This window comes from Eucyclogobius newberryi, unplaced genomic scaffold (assembly GCF_026437365.1).
Source record: "Eucyclogobius newberryi isolate DKJ021-1_F unplaced genomic scaffold, fEucNew1.0.hap1 SCAF_225, whole genome shotgun sequence".
NCBI lineage: Eukaryota > Metazoa > Chordata > Actinopteri > Gobiiformes > Gobiidae > Eucyclogobius > Eucyclogobius newberryi.
In genome coordinates this window covers 46377-63666 of record NW_027315863.1, presented here as the reverse complement: position 1 = coordinate 63666, position 17290 = coordinate 46377, and the positions used below count along the sequence as shown (strand labels likewise).

The 17290-nt window shown below is 48.5% G+C and overlaps 1 protein-coding gene across 6 annotated transcripts in view; it reads right to left on the bottom strand.

Annotated features, from left to right (window-relative positions):
- LOC140372393 (kinesin light chain 1-like) overlaps positions 1-17290 on the bottom strand; it is a 31893-nt gene that overhangs the window by 12133 nt on the left and 2470 nt on the right. For 4 of the 6 annotated variants that reach the window (XM_072459482.1, XM_072459481.1, XM_072459484.1 and 1 more), the window contains exons 2-13: positions 16118-16469; positions 12727-12957; positions 12549-12627; positions 11013-11241; positions 10408-10495; positions 6550-6651; positions 3737-3910; positions 2464-2563; positions 2331-2383; positions 2184-2251; positions 651-759; positions 348-509 (exon numbers count right to left, since the gene is read on the bottom strand). In XM_072459482.1, coding sequence (XP_072315583.1) covers positions 348-509; positions 651-759; positions 2184-2251; positions 2331-2383; positions 2464-2563; positions 3737-3910; positions 6550-6651; positions 10408-10495; positions 11013-11241; positions 12549-12627; positions 12727-12957; positions 16118-16468 — 1746 coding nt within the window. In that variant the 5' untranslated portion in view covers position 16469. The remainder of the gene's footprint in view (positions 1-347; positions 510-650; positions 760-2183; positions 2252-2330; positions 2384-2463; positions 2564-3736; positions 3911-6549; positions 6652-10407; positions 10496-11012; positions 11242-12548; positions 12628-12726; positions 12958-16117; positions 16470-17290) is intronic. The other 2 variants (XM_072459483.1, XM_072459486.1) reach the window with 1 other exon arrangement.

Sequence of the window (17290 nt, the reverse complement as noted above, 5' to 3'; positions counted from 1 at the left end):
GACCCCTGTGTGTGACCCCTGTGTGTGTGACCCCTGTGTGTGTGACCCCTGTGTGTGTGACGCCTGTGTGTGACCCCTGTGTGTGTGACCCCTGTGTGTGTGACCCCTGTGTGTGACCCCTGTGTGTGTGACCCCTGTGTGTGACCCCTGTGTGTGTGACGCCTGTGTGACTGATCCCTGACCTCTGAGAGTGTGATCACTATGAGTGTGACCCCTGTGAGTGACCCCTGACCCCTGTGTGTGACATCTGACCCCTGTGTGAGAACCCTGAGAGTGTGACCCCTAGGAATGTGTGACCCCTGACCCCTGTGTGTGCGGTTCAGTTCTGGGCCGTGTACCGCACTTACCCCGTTCCACTCCACGCTCATACTCACTCCCTCTCCTCCGTTCTGACCGCTCTCGTACTTGACCGTGTCAGAGGTCAAGCTCTCGCGGCTGCGCTGCTTCTCCCTCTGCTCCGGGTCACTCAGGACCTCTGCCACGCGCTGCTTATGGACCGTGTCCAGGCCCTGAGGGGACACAAGAGAGTCAGGTGCCCTCCCGGGTAAAATGTAACCGAAGTGCAACGGGTCAAATGTGACTGGAGTGCAGCGGGTCAAATGCGCTGGAGTGGAGTTTGGACTCTGTACAGGTGAATACTTCTTCTTCACCTGTTTCCTGGACCTCATGGCCGCCTCCTCCAGAGTGTCGGCTGCTTCAAACTTGCCCTGTCGCCTGTAGAGGGCGCCCAGGTTCTTCAGGGTGGTGGTGACTGTGGGACTGGAAGAGGAAAGAGACCAGTTAGAAGTGAAAAAGATTAGATTCATCAATTAGCAAAATATTTGTTCGTTGTAGCTTTAAATAAATCCCACTTCACATTTTGGAAACTGTTCCAAACTCTTTGAAATTGTGTTCAAACTGGATTAAAGTCCATGTGACGGGTTCATTTTCTAATTATGACGTCGTTTGGCGAGTTTGTTCCTGTGGTAAATATTGATCATAGTTTTACTTCAGTCGAGTTTCAGTTTGTGGAGAAACATTTACAAATGAAAGCTGAAAATAACAGGAAGTAGAGCAGAATCCCTCTGTGATGTCATCAAAAAGCGACGTTCCACCAAAAGTGCAGAGAAACTTTGCGACTTACACCATAACATTCATTTAACAAAATAAAGGAGTCGTTATTTGTCAAATCATAAATATTGTACGATTTAAATGCTCTTGTTTACAGTCTGGTTGCTAAGTAACAGTTGTGTCTTTGCTTATGTCATATTTACTGGACGCGTCAAACCAGGAAGTGACATAATAAACATCAGCAAAACGGCCAAAATGGAGAAAAACTGGCAAAATGTTTGGTCAAATCTCAAATATAGTTATATTCTCTTAATTTTACTGAAGTGATGGCTAATGTGTCACGAGGACTTTAAGTCACTGAAGTGCAGCGGGTCAAATGTAACTGAAGTGCAGCGGGTCGAATCTAACCGAAGTGCAGCGGGTCGAATCTAACCGAAGTGCAGCGGGTCAAATGTGACTGAAGTGCAGCGGGTCAAATGTGACTGAAGTGCAGCGGGTCAAATATGACTGAAGTGCAGCGGGTCAAATGTGACTGAAGTGCAGCGGGTCAAAAGTAACTGAAGTGCAGCGGATCAAATGTGACTGAAGTGCAGCGGGTCAAAAGTAACTGAAGTGCAGCGGGTCAAATGTAACTGAAGTGCAGCGGGTCAAATGTAACTGAAGTGCAGCAGGTCCAAAGTAACTGAGGTCCAGCGGATCAAATATGACTGAAGTGCAGCGGGTCAAATGTAACTGAAGTGCAGCGGGTCAAATGTAACTGAAGTGCAGCGGGTCAAATATGACTGAAGTGCAGCGGGTTGAATGAAACTGAAGTGCAGTGGGTCAAATGTAACTGAAATGCAGCGGGTCAAATGTAACTGAAGTGCAGCGGGTCAAATGTAACTGAAGTGCAGCGGGTCAAATATGACTGAAGTGCAGCGGGTCAAATGTAACTGAAGTGCAGCGGGTCAAAAGTAACTGAAGTGCAGCGGGTCAAATATGACTGAAGTGCAGCGGGTTGAATGAAACTGAAGTGCAGAGGGTCAAATGTAACTGAAGTGCAGCGGGTCAAATGTAACTGCACGTTGCTGCATTTGACCCGTCCCAGTTTAACGTGGACGACATGGCGAGGAGAGTGTGTAAACGCCGCTGACCTGTCGACTTTACAGGCTTTGTACCACCCGCCGTACTCTCCGAAGGGCAACCCGTCCTTCTGCTTCCCCTGAGGACACCACAAGGACACCAAACGCAGCCTTAAACAGAGTCAATCACGCAGAGGTGGTTTAAAAGCCTCTCCTGACCTTGCTCTGCTCCTCGCGCTCCTCGGCGTGCATCCAGATCGGCTTGTTCTCGTCTGAGGACAAACACAGAATCAACACGTTCGTCCAGTTTTACGGTGGGAAAGTCTTTAGAGACGTTTGAAAAGCCTGGTACCGTCCACGGAGCCGAACTCTCGCTCGTGCGCCCGGGTCAGGATCTCTTTGTACAGTGTTTCGGCCTGTTTGAATTTGCCCTGCTTCAGATAACAGGAAGCCTTCAAAAGAAAACAGGAAACAGCCAATGTCAGAACTGAAAACAATCAAATAAAAGAAACTTTCAATTCAAACTGAGAATGGTTTGTTTTTACCTTTTAAGACAATTTGTCCTCAGTCTTTACGTACCAGTTGGACCTCAGTCTTTACGTACCAGGTGGTCCTCAGTCTTTACGTACCAGGTGGTCCTCAGTCTTTACGTACCAGGTGGTCCTCAGTCTTTACGTACCAGGTGGTCCTCTGTCTTTACGTACCAGGTGGTCCTCAGTCTTTACGTACCAGGTGGTCCTCAGTCTTTACGTACCAGGTGGTCTTCTGTCTTTACGTACCAGGTGGTCCTCTGTCTTTACGTACCTGGTGGACCTCTGTCTTTACGTACCAGGTGGACCTCTGTCTTTACGTACCAGGTGGTCCTCTGTCTTTACGTACCAGGTGGTCCTCTGTCTTTACGTACCAGGTGGTCCTCTGTCTTTACGTACCTGGTGGACCTCGGTCTTTACGTACCAGGTGGTCCTCTGTCTTTACGTACCAGGTGGACCTCTGTCTTTACGTACCAGGTGGACCTCTGTCTTTATGTACCAGGTGGTCCTCTGTCTTTACGTACCAGGTGGACCTCGGTCTTTACGTACCAGGTGGTCCTCTGTCTTTACGTACCAGGTGGACCTCTGTCTTTACGTACCAGGTGGACCTCGGTCTTTACGTACCAGGTGGTCCTCTGTCTTTACGTACCAGGTGGACCTCTGTCTTTACGTACCAGGTGGTCCTCTGTCTTTATGTACCAGGTGGTCCTCTGTCTTTACGTACCAGGTGGACCTGTGTCTTTATGTACCAGGTGGTCCTCTGTCTTTACGTACCAGGTGGACCTCGGTCTTTACGTACCAGGTGGTCCTCTGTCTTTACGTACCAGGTGGACCTCTGTCTTTATGTACCAGGTGGACCTCTGTCTTTATGTACCAGGTGGTCCTCTGTCTTTACGTACCAGGTGGACCTGTGTCTTTATGTACCAGGTGGTCCTCTGTCTTTACGTACCAGGTGGTCCTCTGTCTTTATGTACCAGGTGGACCTCTGTCTTTACGTACCAGGTGGTCCTGTCTTTATGTACCAGGTGGACCTCTGTCTTTACGTACCAGGTGGTCCTGTCTTTACGTACCAGGTGGACCTCGGTCTTTACGTACCAGGTTGTTCTTGGTCTTGGCCACGTTGGGGTCGTCCGGGCCCAGCTTGCTCTGGTAGATGTCGAGCGCTCTCATGTAGTACAGCTCCACCTCGTCGTATTTGGCCTGGTTCTGGCACAGCAGAGCCAGGTTGTTCAGCTGCTTAGCCACGTCCGGGTGGTCTTTACCCAGAACCTGAGGAGCACCACACCACGGGAAACGAGGGGTTAAACACGGCAAGGGGGCGGGTCAAACACGGGGTGAAAACAACACGCGTGACAAGTTAGAGGCGGAAGAGCTCCACTGCACATTTCGACGACACTAGAGGATTTTTAATTGATTTTAATCCTAATTTTGCTCTTCGGAGTTCAGGAGGCGTGGCCCAAGCAGCTTTACAAACAGCCAATCAGAGCTGCTGTAGAACATACCGGACCAAGTGCGGTCCGGTATGTTCGGACGGTGCGACTTATACTCCAGTGCGACTTATACTACGGTGTGACTCATACTCCGGGGCGACTTAAACTCCAGTGCGACTTATACTCCAGTGCGACTTATACTCCAGTGCGACTTATACTCCAGTGCGACTTATACTCCAGTGCGACTTATACTCCAGTGCGACTTATACTACGGTGTGACTCATACTCCAGGGCGACTTAAACTCCAGTGCGACTTATACTCCAGTGCGACTTATACTCCAGTGCGACTTATACTCCAGTGCGACTTATACTCCGGTGTGACTTATACTCCAGTGCGACTTATACTCCAGTGCGACTTATACTCCAGTGCGACTTATACTTTGGTGCGACCTGCGACTTATACTCCGGTGCGACTTATACTCAGGCGTGACTTATACTCCAGTGCTACTTATACTCAGGTGCGACTTATACTCAGGTGCGACTTATACTCAGGCACGACTTATTCTCAGGTGCGACTTATACTCAGGCGCGACTTATACTCAGGCGCGACTTATACTCAGGCGCGACTTATACTCAGACTAGGCAAAATAATATGTCTGTTTGCCGTAACCCGACCGACCCGCTATGAAACTAGCCGACTGAAAAAAATATATCAGCATTCTGTTGAAAAAGCGTCAAAATCTTTTATTTTTCAATTATTTCACCGACTCACCGACCAGACTTTCCTAAACCGCCATGTCAAATATTTTTATCACGCTGCTAAACCTATCTTACATCCCAAAGGACTGAGAACGCACCGCGCAACACATGCGCGTCATCATTTTCAGTCCTCCACATGCATCTGTAACAAAACAGAGCGCACATGGGAGTTGTCACATTGCTTTTGATAAGTTGATTTGCTTCCGTCGGCGCCACTGAAGTCTCCATAGGACATGTATTTCTCTGTCAGGGTGTGAAATTTGACTCACGCAAATGCATTCTGGGATTGAAACACGCCCAGTAGCATCATCACAACAAACATGGCGGCGCCCACAACCCCCGCATGTTCCCCCGATCAGGTTTATAGGGACGTTTTCCGTCATTGACTGTTGAAGCCTGACCCCTGGTGGTCACTCCGAGTCAAAAAATGGCAAAATTTGGATCTTTTTTTTTTGCCTTCAAAGTAAAAAAAATATCAATTTGCCTACCGTCCGAGCCACTTAAAAAATGTTGACTCGGGTTACAGCAAACAAACAATTTATTTGGGGTAGCCTCAGGTGCGACTCATAGTCCGTAAAATACTTCACACGGACTGAAACGATACGACTCTTTTAATCAGGACTGTCGATTAACCGGACGTCCCCTCATGACATCACGAGGTGGAACGGCATGTTCAGAGGCTCTCGAGAAGGAGAGAGACGCAGCGTTGCATTGACACGTTACACAGCGCAGCTTTAAGGGTGTAAGAGCGCTCAGAGACTGGAGAAAGTCGAAAAGGAGGAAGTGAGGAAGTGCGTGCGGTCAGCAGGTTTTCACGGGTCATGAAAGAGGAAGGAAGGAGCAGAGAGAAACTGTGAGTGCAGAAAAGAGAAGTGGAAGAACTAATCCAAGTTTGTCGAGATTTAGACAGAAAATAAACCAGCTCAAACACTGAGGACGTGATATTTACATGAAATATTCTGCTAAATCCACTTTTACCCTGCGGTCATTTTCTTAGTGTCCAGAAAAGTCTGTTGTTTTACTTGGGATTAGTCCGAACATGTCCTCTCAGGGTCATGACACTTCCCCTCACTGTTGAAATGATGTCAAATCCTCCAGTGAAGGTCCTGACCACGCCTAGTTCAAACACCTGCAGCTGGTCGTCGAGTGACCGCTGCTCCTGAGGCTGAAGGACGGGTCAGGAAAGGCTCATCTGATAAACCGTAATCTAATAAACAACGGTTTAAAAATGTCTTGTGGCCTTTCGTCAACAATAAAATCATGATGTAAATGACCGTCTGCCGCTCGTTATGGGGAAATGTCATGTCAAGAGGCGGGGCTTGTCGCTATGAGGAGGCGGGGCTTGTCAGTTTTGAAAAGGAAGTCACGGACCGGTTTAAATTTTTAAGCCTTTTTTAGATCAAAATTGAGATTTACAATGAGAATAATATAAAATAATGATCTATGCATCTTATAATAGTGTTAAATACCACAAAAGCATGAGGTGTTGTGTGTTTGGACATAAGCCAGGTCCAGTTTCACCCTTGAACAACTGATTTCGTCCTGATGTTTTTACCTGAACCAATGAAATGTCTGTTCTTGGTTTTGGATTTTATCAAATATATTTCCCCCAAAAATGCGACTTATATATGTTTTTATCTTCTCTATTATGCATTTTTGGGCTGGTGCGAGAATACGGCGCTGACCATTGTCCAGAGTTGTTGTAGAGCGTTCACTGACCTTCTCCCTGATCTCCAGCGCCCTCTTGCACAGCGGCTCCGCCTCTTTGTATTTGCCCCGTTTCCCGTAGAGAACGGCCAGATTGTTGAGCGTCGCAGCCACCTGAAAAACACAAAACGGGTTCAAACGTTCAGCTTCTGTCAAACACTGAGCATCGAGCGCGATTGAGACGATTGAGACAATTGAGACACGCAATCTGGAAATATTAAGAGTGGAAAGACATTTAAAACGAATCAGAACAAGAAATCACGGCCATCGGAACTGAAAAGCTCGACACTTTTTAGATTTGCCGTTAAATGTCTCTGATTGAGGTTCAAGTGTCTCTAAAACACGTAACAATGACCTTTTAGAACAAGGACAGTGGCATTATTGATCAGAATGTCAAAAAAAGAACAAACTGTTCATTGTTTTATTCAATAAATCACTTTAATTTATAGGAGATCTTCTACTGAGAGTGTTTTTCAAACTTCCTATAGACCTCGTGCAGTCACGTGACATTTGTCACGTGACTTGTTTGGCCGGACGGCCAAACAAGCGCATGCTTACACCTGAACACTACAGCGAGAGCCCAATTACACAGATTGTATCCAAAATGAGCGTCATTCGTCCAACCCGACATCATCAAAATATGTCGGGCATTTACATGGTGACTTAAAGAAACGATATGTGGCCAAAAGTTCACTTGTCGGGGTGCAGGACCCTTATAATTTGCCTGCAAGTTTATTCACGTTAATTCAAGACTGCCATCCATCCGACATCCCGGACTTCGCGTACCACGACCTGTACAATTACTTAGTTAATCGTCATTCCCACTTCACAGGAAAAGCAATGAAAGCTTACAAAAGTTTAGATGCGTACAATTATTTGGTGTCAGGATGGGTTAGTGGAGTCCAGCTGTGGAAAGTGCTGAATAAGCCATTGTTTTTAATCATGTCGAAGGTGAGTGCAATTTCAATTCATTTTTTTTCATTTATTCAGGAAGTGGCACTGACGCACCATTTTTATATTTATACATTTTTGTTAATTGATCAACAGCAGCTCTGTCAGTCTCTTTTCTCCTCTGTTTACACTGCTGCCTTCTCTCAAATGTCTCGTGTGCGTTTCCTCTTTTCCGGTGAGGACGCAAAAGAGATCATTGATGGCACATAGGCCGGTGACAGGGGGTCATCACTTTAACTGAAAGATACAGATGTGGAGACGGTCATCTGTCACTTTCTGATATAAAAAACGGAAAATGCTAAGCATGGAAAGATTTAGCATTATGCTAAATCTTTCCATGCTTAGCACAATCTATCTTTAATTTCAGGCCTGTTACAGTTCAATACAAAAGCTTTTGCCTCAAAATACTAATCGTTCGGGAAGTGATCGCTGCAAATTCTGCTGGTGGCACTCAGTTTCCAGACTTTTCTCTTCACTGCAGTCACCCATCTCGCTCGCCTTTCTGGGTCTTTCTTCCCCTGTCGATTGTTACATCCATACACTGAGCACGAGATTACCATGTTTTCGTGGTTGTGTTTGAGGTGAATAGATGTGAATAGAGACGCAAAAGTTCAGTGTCGGCAGTGTTGTCGCAATGCTTGCTGGGTTGTTTTGCCGTCCGGACACATGTGTGACGTCACCCTCTGACGTCAGCTGCACGAGGTCTACAAGTGATCTGTTCTGTTCTCCTGTATCTACCTCTGGATCTACCTGCGTTGCATCAATGAAATTTCCCCAAGTGGGACAATAAAGGAATATCTTATCTTAATTGTAGTTATTTGCCATTTTAACACCTTCATTTGTCATATTTACACCTTTATTTGGGTAAAAATGTGTTCAAAATGTCTAAATGTTCAATAGAAATAATCATTTGACTGTCGAACACTGAAACAATTGTTAGTTTCAGCTCGAGTCAATGGATTGTGAATATAACACACATAACACATTCTTTTCACGTGTTCTCTCTGCTCGTGGTATTTGCATTGTACATTTATACATACAGATTATATGACATATTTGATCTATTCTCAAGGTAAAACTTAAATATTTATAATAATTATCTCATTTGAACGTTACTGTGGGTCAAAGGTTTCACTTAAACCAAAGTCATGTCCAGCAGGTGAGATTAAAGGGGGTCTGGGGGTCTTCTCCCAGGAAATCCTGCACAAAATGGGGGAAACGTCCTGCATTTTGGTGGATTTTGGACAAATGTCAGTCTCTATTAATGTAATATAGAGTAATCCAGCAAAGAGTGGAGTCATTTTCAAGGAGAACATTTATTATTTCCAGAACATTCAGACTTTGAGACTCATTCCAGGCGTTTTCAATGTGGGAAGACTTATTTTCCAGGTTTTCCGTGATGTGGGGCCGTGTTTAAGCAGAAACATAACGCTTTAGTCTTCTTTATAGACGTAACCTGGGTGCTATGACGCTGTGGACCATTATTATATTATTTTACATTTTGCACATTTGAAACCGCACGTTTCTAAAACAGACACGGTTCACGTCGCTCTGAGCTGAGAGTGAGTGACGCACGATTCCTCTCAAACCAGTGCAGCCGCATTCTGAGTCTGAGGACGAGCCACGGCACAAACTGCATTCATCACACGGCTCCAAGTACGGCTCCAAACACGGCTCCAAACACCAAACACGGCTCCAAGTACGGCTCCAACACGGCTCCAAACACCAAACACGGCTCCAACACGGCTCCAAACATGGCTCCAACACTGCTCCAAACACGGCTCCAAACACCAAACACGGCTCCAAGTACGGCTCCAACACGGCTCCAAACACCAAACACGGCTCCAACACGGCTCCAAACATGGCTCCAACACTGCTCCAAACACGGCTCCAACACGGCTCCAAGTACAGCTCCAAACACGGCTCCAACACAAAACACGGCTCCAAGTACGGCTCCAAACACGGCTCCAAACACCAAACACGGCTCCAAGTACGGCTCCAAACACAGCTCCAACACGGCTCCGAACACGGCTCCAACACGGCTCCAAACACCAAACACGGCTCCAAACACGGCTCCAACACAAAACACGGCTCCAAGTACGGCTCCAAACACGGCTCCAACACAAAACACGGCTCCAAGTACAGCTCCAAACACGGCTCCAACACAAAACACGGCTCCAAGTACGGCTCCAAACACGGCTCCAACACAAAACACGCCTCCAAACACGGCTCAAACACGGCTCCACTGATTGAAAATCAGGTTTAAGGTTTAAATATGATTGATCAGATTATACAGCACAGTTAAAGTCGGATTCAATATTTAAAAGTGCATTTGTGACACATCTGTGTGATTGATTGATTGATTGATGAACAGATTTGCTATGATTTTTCAGATTTCTTTGTGGTTTAATCAGCTCTGAATCATTAGTTTTATCTGACCGGTGGATCTGACCTTCACTCAGAGCAGACGATGGTCCAAACATCAGAAACCTGTGAGAAGCAGAGGACACGAAGATCTGACCGCTCTGTGTTAGTTTGTGTCGTTCTGACCATCCCTGGTGTTAGTTTGTGTCGTTCTGACCATCCCTGGTGTTAGTTTGTGTCGTTCTGACCATCCCTGGTGTTAGTTTGTGTCGTTCTGACCATCCCTGGTGTTAGTTTGTGTCGTTCTGACCATCCCTGGTGTTAGTTTGTGTCGTTCTGACCATCCCTGGTGTTAGTTTGTGTCGTTCTGACCATCCCTGGTGTTAGTTTGTGTCGTTCTGACCATCCCTGGTGTTAGTTTGTGTCGTTCTGACCATCCCTGGTGTTAGTTTGTGTCGTTCTGACCATCCCTGGTGTTAGTTTGTGTCGTTCTGACCATCCCTGGTGTTAGTTTGTGTCGTTCTGACCATCCCTGGTGTTAGTTTAAACACTCACAGCAGGATGGTCCCGGCCCAGGGTCTTCTCTCGAATGGCCAGAGCGTCGTTCAGGAGGCTCGCCGCGTCCTTGTATTTGTTCTGATCTCTAAAAACATGGAAACAGATTTAAAACCACACTCCAGAACCGTCTCCATGGAGATGCAGCAGATAAACTTCACCCCAAACTGTGGCACTTTATACCTGAAGTAACAACGTCAGGTATAACGAGTCAGGTTTGTGGAGAGGCAAGCCCATCTCTCCCTCCTCTCTCACCTGTAGACCAGAGCCAGCCCCTCCCCCTCTCTCACCTGTAGACCAGAGCCAGCCCCTCCCCCTCTCTCACCTGTAGACCAGAGCCAGCCCCTCCCCCTCTCTCACCTGTAGACCAGAGCCAGCCCCTCCCCCTCTCTCACCTGTAGACCAGAGCCAGCCCCTCCCCCTCTCTCACCTGTAGACCAGAGCCAGCCCCTCCCCCTCTCTCACCTGTAGACCAGAGCCAGCCCCTCCCCCTCTCTCACCTGTAGACCAGAGCCAGCCCCTCCCCCTCTCTCACCTGTAGACCAGAGCCAGCCCCTCCCCCTCTCTCACCTGTAGACCAGAGCCAGCCCCTCCCCCTCTCTCACCTGTAGACCAGGGCCAGGATGTTCAGCATGGTGGCCACGTCAGGATGGTCGTGGCCTGAGGTCTTCTCCAGGTCCTCCAGAGCCTGTTTGCAGAGTGGCACTGCCACCTCGTAGCGGCCCTGAGACGCGTACTGGATCACCAGGTTGTGAAGCGTCCTAAGCCGGGCCGGGATCTCGTAACCGCCCTGCTGGGCCGCTGCCGCCGCCGCACTGCCATGAGCTGTGGGGACTGGAGGAGGAGAGGAAGAGGAAAAGAAGGAAAGAGGAAGAGGAGAGGAAGAGGGGAGGAAGAGGAGGGAAGAGGAGAGGAAGAGGAGAGGAAGGGGAGAAGAAGAGAAGAGGAAGAAGAGAGGAAGAGGATAGAAAGAGATGGGGAAGAGGAGAGGAAGAGGAGAGGAAGAGAAGGGAAGAGGAGAAGAAGAGGAAGAGAAGGGAAGAGGAGGAGAGGAAGAGAAGGGAAGAGGAGATGAAGGGAAGAGGAGAGGAAGAGGAGAGGAAGAGGAGAGGAAGAGAAGAGGAAGAGGAGGGGAGAGGAAGAGGAGGGAAGAGGAAGAGGAGAGGAAGAGGAGGGAAGAGGAGAGGAAGGGAAGAGGAGAGGAAGAGGAGAAGAAGAGAAGAGGAAGAGGAGAGGAAGAGAAGGGGAAGAGGAGAGGAAGAGGAGGGAAGAGGAGCGGAAGAGAAGGGAAGAGGAGAACAAGAGAAGGGGAAGAGGAGAGGAAGAGGAGGGAAGAGGAGCGGAAGAGAAGGGAAGAGGAGAACAAGAGGAGGGAAGAGGAGAGGAAGAGGAGGGAAGAGGAGCGGAAGAGAAGGGAAGAGGAGAACAAGAGGAGGGAAGAGGAGGAGGAGAGGAAGAGAAGGGAAGAGAAGGGAAAAGGAGAGGAAGGGAAGAGGAGAGGAAGAGGAGAAGAGGAAGAGGAGAGGAAGAGAAGGGGAAGAGGAGAGGAAGAGGAAGAGAAGGGGAAGAGGAGAGGTAGAGGAAATAAGAAGTTAACACACACTCTCCGGTTTCTGATTGACCAACTTTAAAGGACAAACATTGCATCTTTTGTTTTGTTTATTGACTTTTACGACTCGTGTTTTAGAATTTAAACTAATGTTTGTCCTGAAAACCACACGACTGTCTCTCAGTCAGGCGTTCCCTCATCGGGATTTGTGCTAGCGCTCCATCTACTGGCATCAGAGGGAATTACCATGGGGAAATACACAAAGGCTAGCTTGCCGCGACATGCCAACGGAAGCATTATACAAAAAAAGGCTTTGAGTGGTAAATAATGTCCGCAAAATAGTGGTTTTCAGTCCAAACATGGCAGATTAGCCCCCGGACAATAAACTCAGAGGTTTATAAAGTTTAGGGGAAACATAGTAATACCATAATAATAATAATAATAATACATTTTATCTGTTAGCGTCCAAGGACACTGAACAGGACAAGTTAAAGACATTAAAAACACCAGATAAAACAGGATGATGGCGTGAGATGTCAGAATCCACATTTATCTAAAGTCGCGTTCAAACAGGAAGTGGTGTGGGACTTACTTCCTGGGGCGGGCTCGTCCTGGTCGTCGGGAAAGAGGTCGTCCAGAGTCTCTTTACTCGACGTGGAGTCTTTGTCCTCCTGAGACACAGACAGAGTTCAGGCCAAATGCTCTGACCGGACGCAAACACGACCCCGCCCCGTGACCCCGCCCCGTGACCCCGCCCCCCCTTCACTCACGCTCGGCGAGAGGTCTTCGTCGTACTTCTTGAGCTGGTTCATGAACTCCAGGTGCTTCTTCTCCTCCTCCAGCTGCGCCACGCTCTGCTCGCTCTTCTGCAGCTTCTGTTGCGTGCCCGCCAGCTCGTCCCGGAGCCACTGGTTCTCCTGGCACAGCCGCCGCACCTGAGCGCGCAGCTTCTGCTTCTCCGACTCCACCGCGCTCAGGTGACTCGACAGCGCCATCATCACCTGCGGAGGGGGAACGCACAGGGGTCCATGAAACAACTGTCACGCGACTTAGAAACACAAGATAAAACACACATGAATAGGAATAGCGTATTTTCCGGACTGTAAATCACACCCTTTTATAGTTTTGGCCGGAGTGACTTATATGTGATATTATTCATTATTTTCACACTGACGACCACAAGAGGGCGCTCTGGGCTCTAAGCGATGCAGAAGAAGAATCTGCACTTCCTCTTCCTTCTAGAGTTTGTGGAGTTGTTTAGAAGTGACACAGAGGAAGAAGAATTCAGTGGATTTAGTGATTTGGGGTAAAACTGATGCTTTGCTAAACTTGTTAGCATGTTCTTTATGCTATAGTTCTCTGAATAACTGTTCATATGTTACGTTAACATACCAGACACTTACCACAGTTCTGTCTGTGCCTCATGTAGCTGAAGGTGCTAGCGTTAGCATACGTCATGTAGCTGAAGGTGTTAGCGTTAGCATACGTCATGTAGCTGAAGGTATTAGCGTTAGCATACGTCATGTAGCTGAAGGTGTTAGCGTTAGCATACGTCATGTAGCTGAAGGTGTTAGCGTTAGCATACGTCATGTAGCTGAAGGTATTAGCGTTAGCATACGTCATGTAGCTGAAGGTGTTAGCGTTAGCATACGTCATGTAGCTGAAGGTGTTAGCGTTAGCATACATCATGTAGCTGAAGGTGTTAGCGTTAGCATACGTCATGTAGCTGAAGGTGTTAGCATACGTCATGTAGCTGAAGGTGTTAGCGTTAGCATACGTCATGTAGCTGAAGGTGTTAGCGTTAGCATACGTCATGTAGCTGAAGGTGTTAGCGTTAGCATACGTCATGTAGCTGAAGGTGTTAGCGTTAGCATACGTCATGTAGCTGAAGGTGTTAGCGTTAGCATACGTACACCTGTTCACCATGTTCTCTCATCTAATAAGATAACATATTCCTTTATTGTCCACACAAGGGGAAATGTCGGTGTTACAACGCAGTAGATACTGAGGAAAAGGACAGATAACTTATCTGTTATTATTTTAAACTGCATCTGTTCTTGGTCCTGGATTTGATCACATAAGACTTATACTCCAGTGCCCCTCGCTACCGCCCCTCGCTACCGCCCCTCGCTAACGCCCCTCGCTACCGCCCCTCGCTCCCGCCCCTCGCTACCGCCCCTCGCTACCGCCCCTCGCTACCTCCCCTCGCTACCTCCCCTCGCTACCGCCCCTCGCTAACGCCCCTCGCTAACGCCCCTCGCTACCTCCCCTCGCTACCTCCCCTCGCTCCCGCCCCTCGCTACCGCCCCTCGCTACCTCCCCTCGCTACCTCCCCTCGCTACCGCCCCTCGCTAACGCCCCTCGCTAACGCCCCTCGCTACCTCCCCTCGCTACCTCCCCTCGCTCCCGCCCCTCGCTAACGCCCCTCGCTAACGCCTCGGCATGCTCGCTTCTGTTTCTCTTTAATGACGCGACGTGTTCAGGTGCGTCGGGACATCACGGTGTTTCTATTTATGCCGTTTGTCCCCGGAGTGTTTAAGTGAAGTCAACAAACACGTGTGCAGATGGGACACGGACCCCGGGGGGAGTCGGAGGCTAACGCTGAAGCTAATGCTGACGCTAAAGCCAATGCTAAAGCTAAAGCGACTAGATTAGGGACGACCGGACGTCCCTATTCACCCGGGACAGTCCCGGTTTGGAGCCCTGTGTCCCATGTCTCGGCAGATGTGTCCAAAACCACAGATTTGTCCCAGTTTTATACACGACGTGTCTCAGTCCCAGTTTTGGACCACTTTAAGACCTGCCAACAGTAAAGAAAACTATACTATTACTTCCCATTCCAACCCGGGTGTGTCCCAGTTTTCAAATGTGAAAATCTGGTCAGTCTAGACTAGATAAGAGAATATTTATGAGTCATTCATTTGTTTCTGACACTTAGATTTAATGCGTTTTAGAGTCTGTTTAGTCCAAATCATTTTACTTTTAGTCACAACTACTCAATTGTTGCCCTAATGTTAGCGTAGGAGTGTACAAACTGTATTTTCCGGAGTATAAGTCGCACCGGAGTATAAGTCGCACCGGAGTATAAGTAGCATTGGAGTATAAGTCGCACCGGAGTATAAGTCGCACCGGAGTATAAGTCGCACCGGAGTATAAGTCGCACTGGAGTATAAGTAGCATTGGAGTATAAGTCGCACCGGAGTATAAGTCGCACCGGAGTATAAGTCGCATTGGAGTATAAGTCGCACCGGAGTATAAGTCGCACCGGAGCATAAGTCGCATTGGAGTATAAGTCGCACCGGAGTATAAGTCGCACCAGAGTATAAGACGCAGCGGCGTATAAGTCGCACTGGAGTATTATTCGCACTGGAGTATAAGTCGCACCGGAGTATAAGTCGCACCTGAGTATAAGTCGCACCGGAGTATAAGTCGCACCGGAGTATTAGTCACATTGGAGTATAAGTCGCACCGGAGAATAAGTCGCACCGGAGAATAAGTCGCATTGGAGTATAAGTCGCACCGGAGTATAAGTCGCACCGGAGAATAAGTCGCACCGGAGAATAAGTCGCATTGGAGTATTATTCGCACTGGAGTATAAGTCGCACCGGAGTATAAGTCGCACCTGAGTATAAGTCGCACCGGAGTATAAGTCGCACCGGAGTATTAGTCACATTGGAGTATAAGTCGCACCGGAGAATAAGTCGCACCGGAGAATAAGTCGCATTGGAGTATAAGTCGCACCGGAGTATTAGTCGCACCGGAGTATAAGTCGCACCGGAGTATAAGTCGCACTGGAGTATAAGTCGCATTGGAGTATAAGTCGCACCGGAGTATAAGTCGCACCGGAGTATAAGTCGCACCGGAGTATAAGTCGCACCGGAGAATAAGTCGCATTGGAGTATAAGACGCATTGGAGTATAAGTCGCATTGGAGTATAAGTCGCACTGGAGTATAAGTCGCACCAGGTAAAAAATGCATAATAGAGAAGACAAAAACATATATAAGTCGCACTGGAGAATGAAATGCAGTTGCAAGTGTGAAAATAATAAATAATATCACATATAAGTCGCACCCCGGCCAAAACTATGAAAAAAGGTGCATCTTATAGTCTGGAATATACGGTATATTTTGTTGACAATGGTTGGACTGTCCCTCACACACCTGAGCCTCTCCGAGCCCCAGCTCCAGCATGTCCAGACTCTTCCTGATCAAGAGGCTCTTCTCCTCCACAGCCTCGCCCAATGGCTCGCCCTGTGGCTCGCCCCGTGGCTCGCCCCGTGGCTCCTCCCGTGGCTCCCCCTGTGGGCGGGCCTCGGCCTCGCGCTCGCTCCGTTTGCAGCGCTGCAGAGAGTCCAGCAGCCCGTCCAGGATGGTGGTGTGCTCCTGCTTCAGCGCCTCCAGCCCGGCCACCACCTGCCGCGTCCGGGACACGATCTCGTCCTGGGACATGCGCTCGCCGGGGTCGCCCTCCTCCGGCTTCACGCACAGCACCGCCGACATGTCCTCACGCATCCTGCAGGGGGCGACAGCTTTAGAGGGAACTATCATCATTATTCTATGTTTTCTACATTTTGACATCTCAATATCGATCTAAAACCACTTGACGATGGTTTAAACTGTCAGAAAAGTGTGTCTCTGTGTCGCACACTGATGACATCACAGAGGGACTCAGCTCCACTGACTGAACTTCTGCATTAAAGACACAAACTGATCACTGACCATTCCAAACGACTGAATACTGACCTAGATTACACTGCACTGCACTCTACTCTTCATCCATCTTTCCTCGTCTTCTATCTCTGCCTTCTCCTCCCTCCTTCTCTCGCTTCTCCTCCCTCTCTCTGCCTTCTCCTCCCTCCTTCTCTCGCTTCTCCTCCCTCTCTCTCCCTTCTCCTCCCTCTCTCTCTCCCTTCTCCTCCCTCTCTCTTCCTTCTCCTCCCTCTCTCTTCTCATCCCTCCCTCTCTCCCTTCTCCTTCCTTCTCCTCCTTCTCTCTTCTCATCCCTCCCTCTCTCTTCCTTCTCCTCCCTTCCTTCTCCTCCTTCTCTCTTCTCCTCTATCTTCCTTCTCCTCCCTCCCTTCTCCTCCCTCTCTCTCCCTTCTCCTCCCTCCTTCTCTCGCTTCTCCTCCCTCTCTCTCCCTTCTCCTCCCTCTCTCTCTCCCTTCTCCTCCCTCTCTCTTCCTTCTCCTCCCTCTCTCTTCTCATCCCTCCCTCTCTCCCTTCTCCTTCCTTCTCCTCCTTCTCTCTTCTCATCCCTCCCTCTCTCTTCCTTCTCCTCCCTCCCTTCTCCTCCTTCTCTCTTCTCCTCTCTCTTCCTTCTCCTCCCTCCCTTCT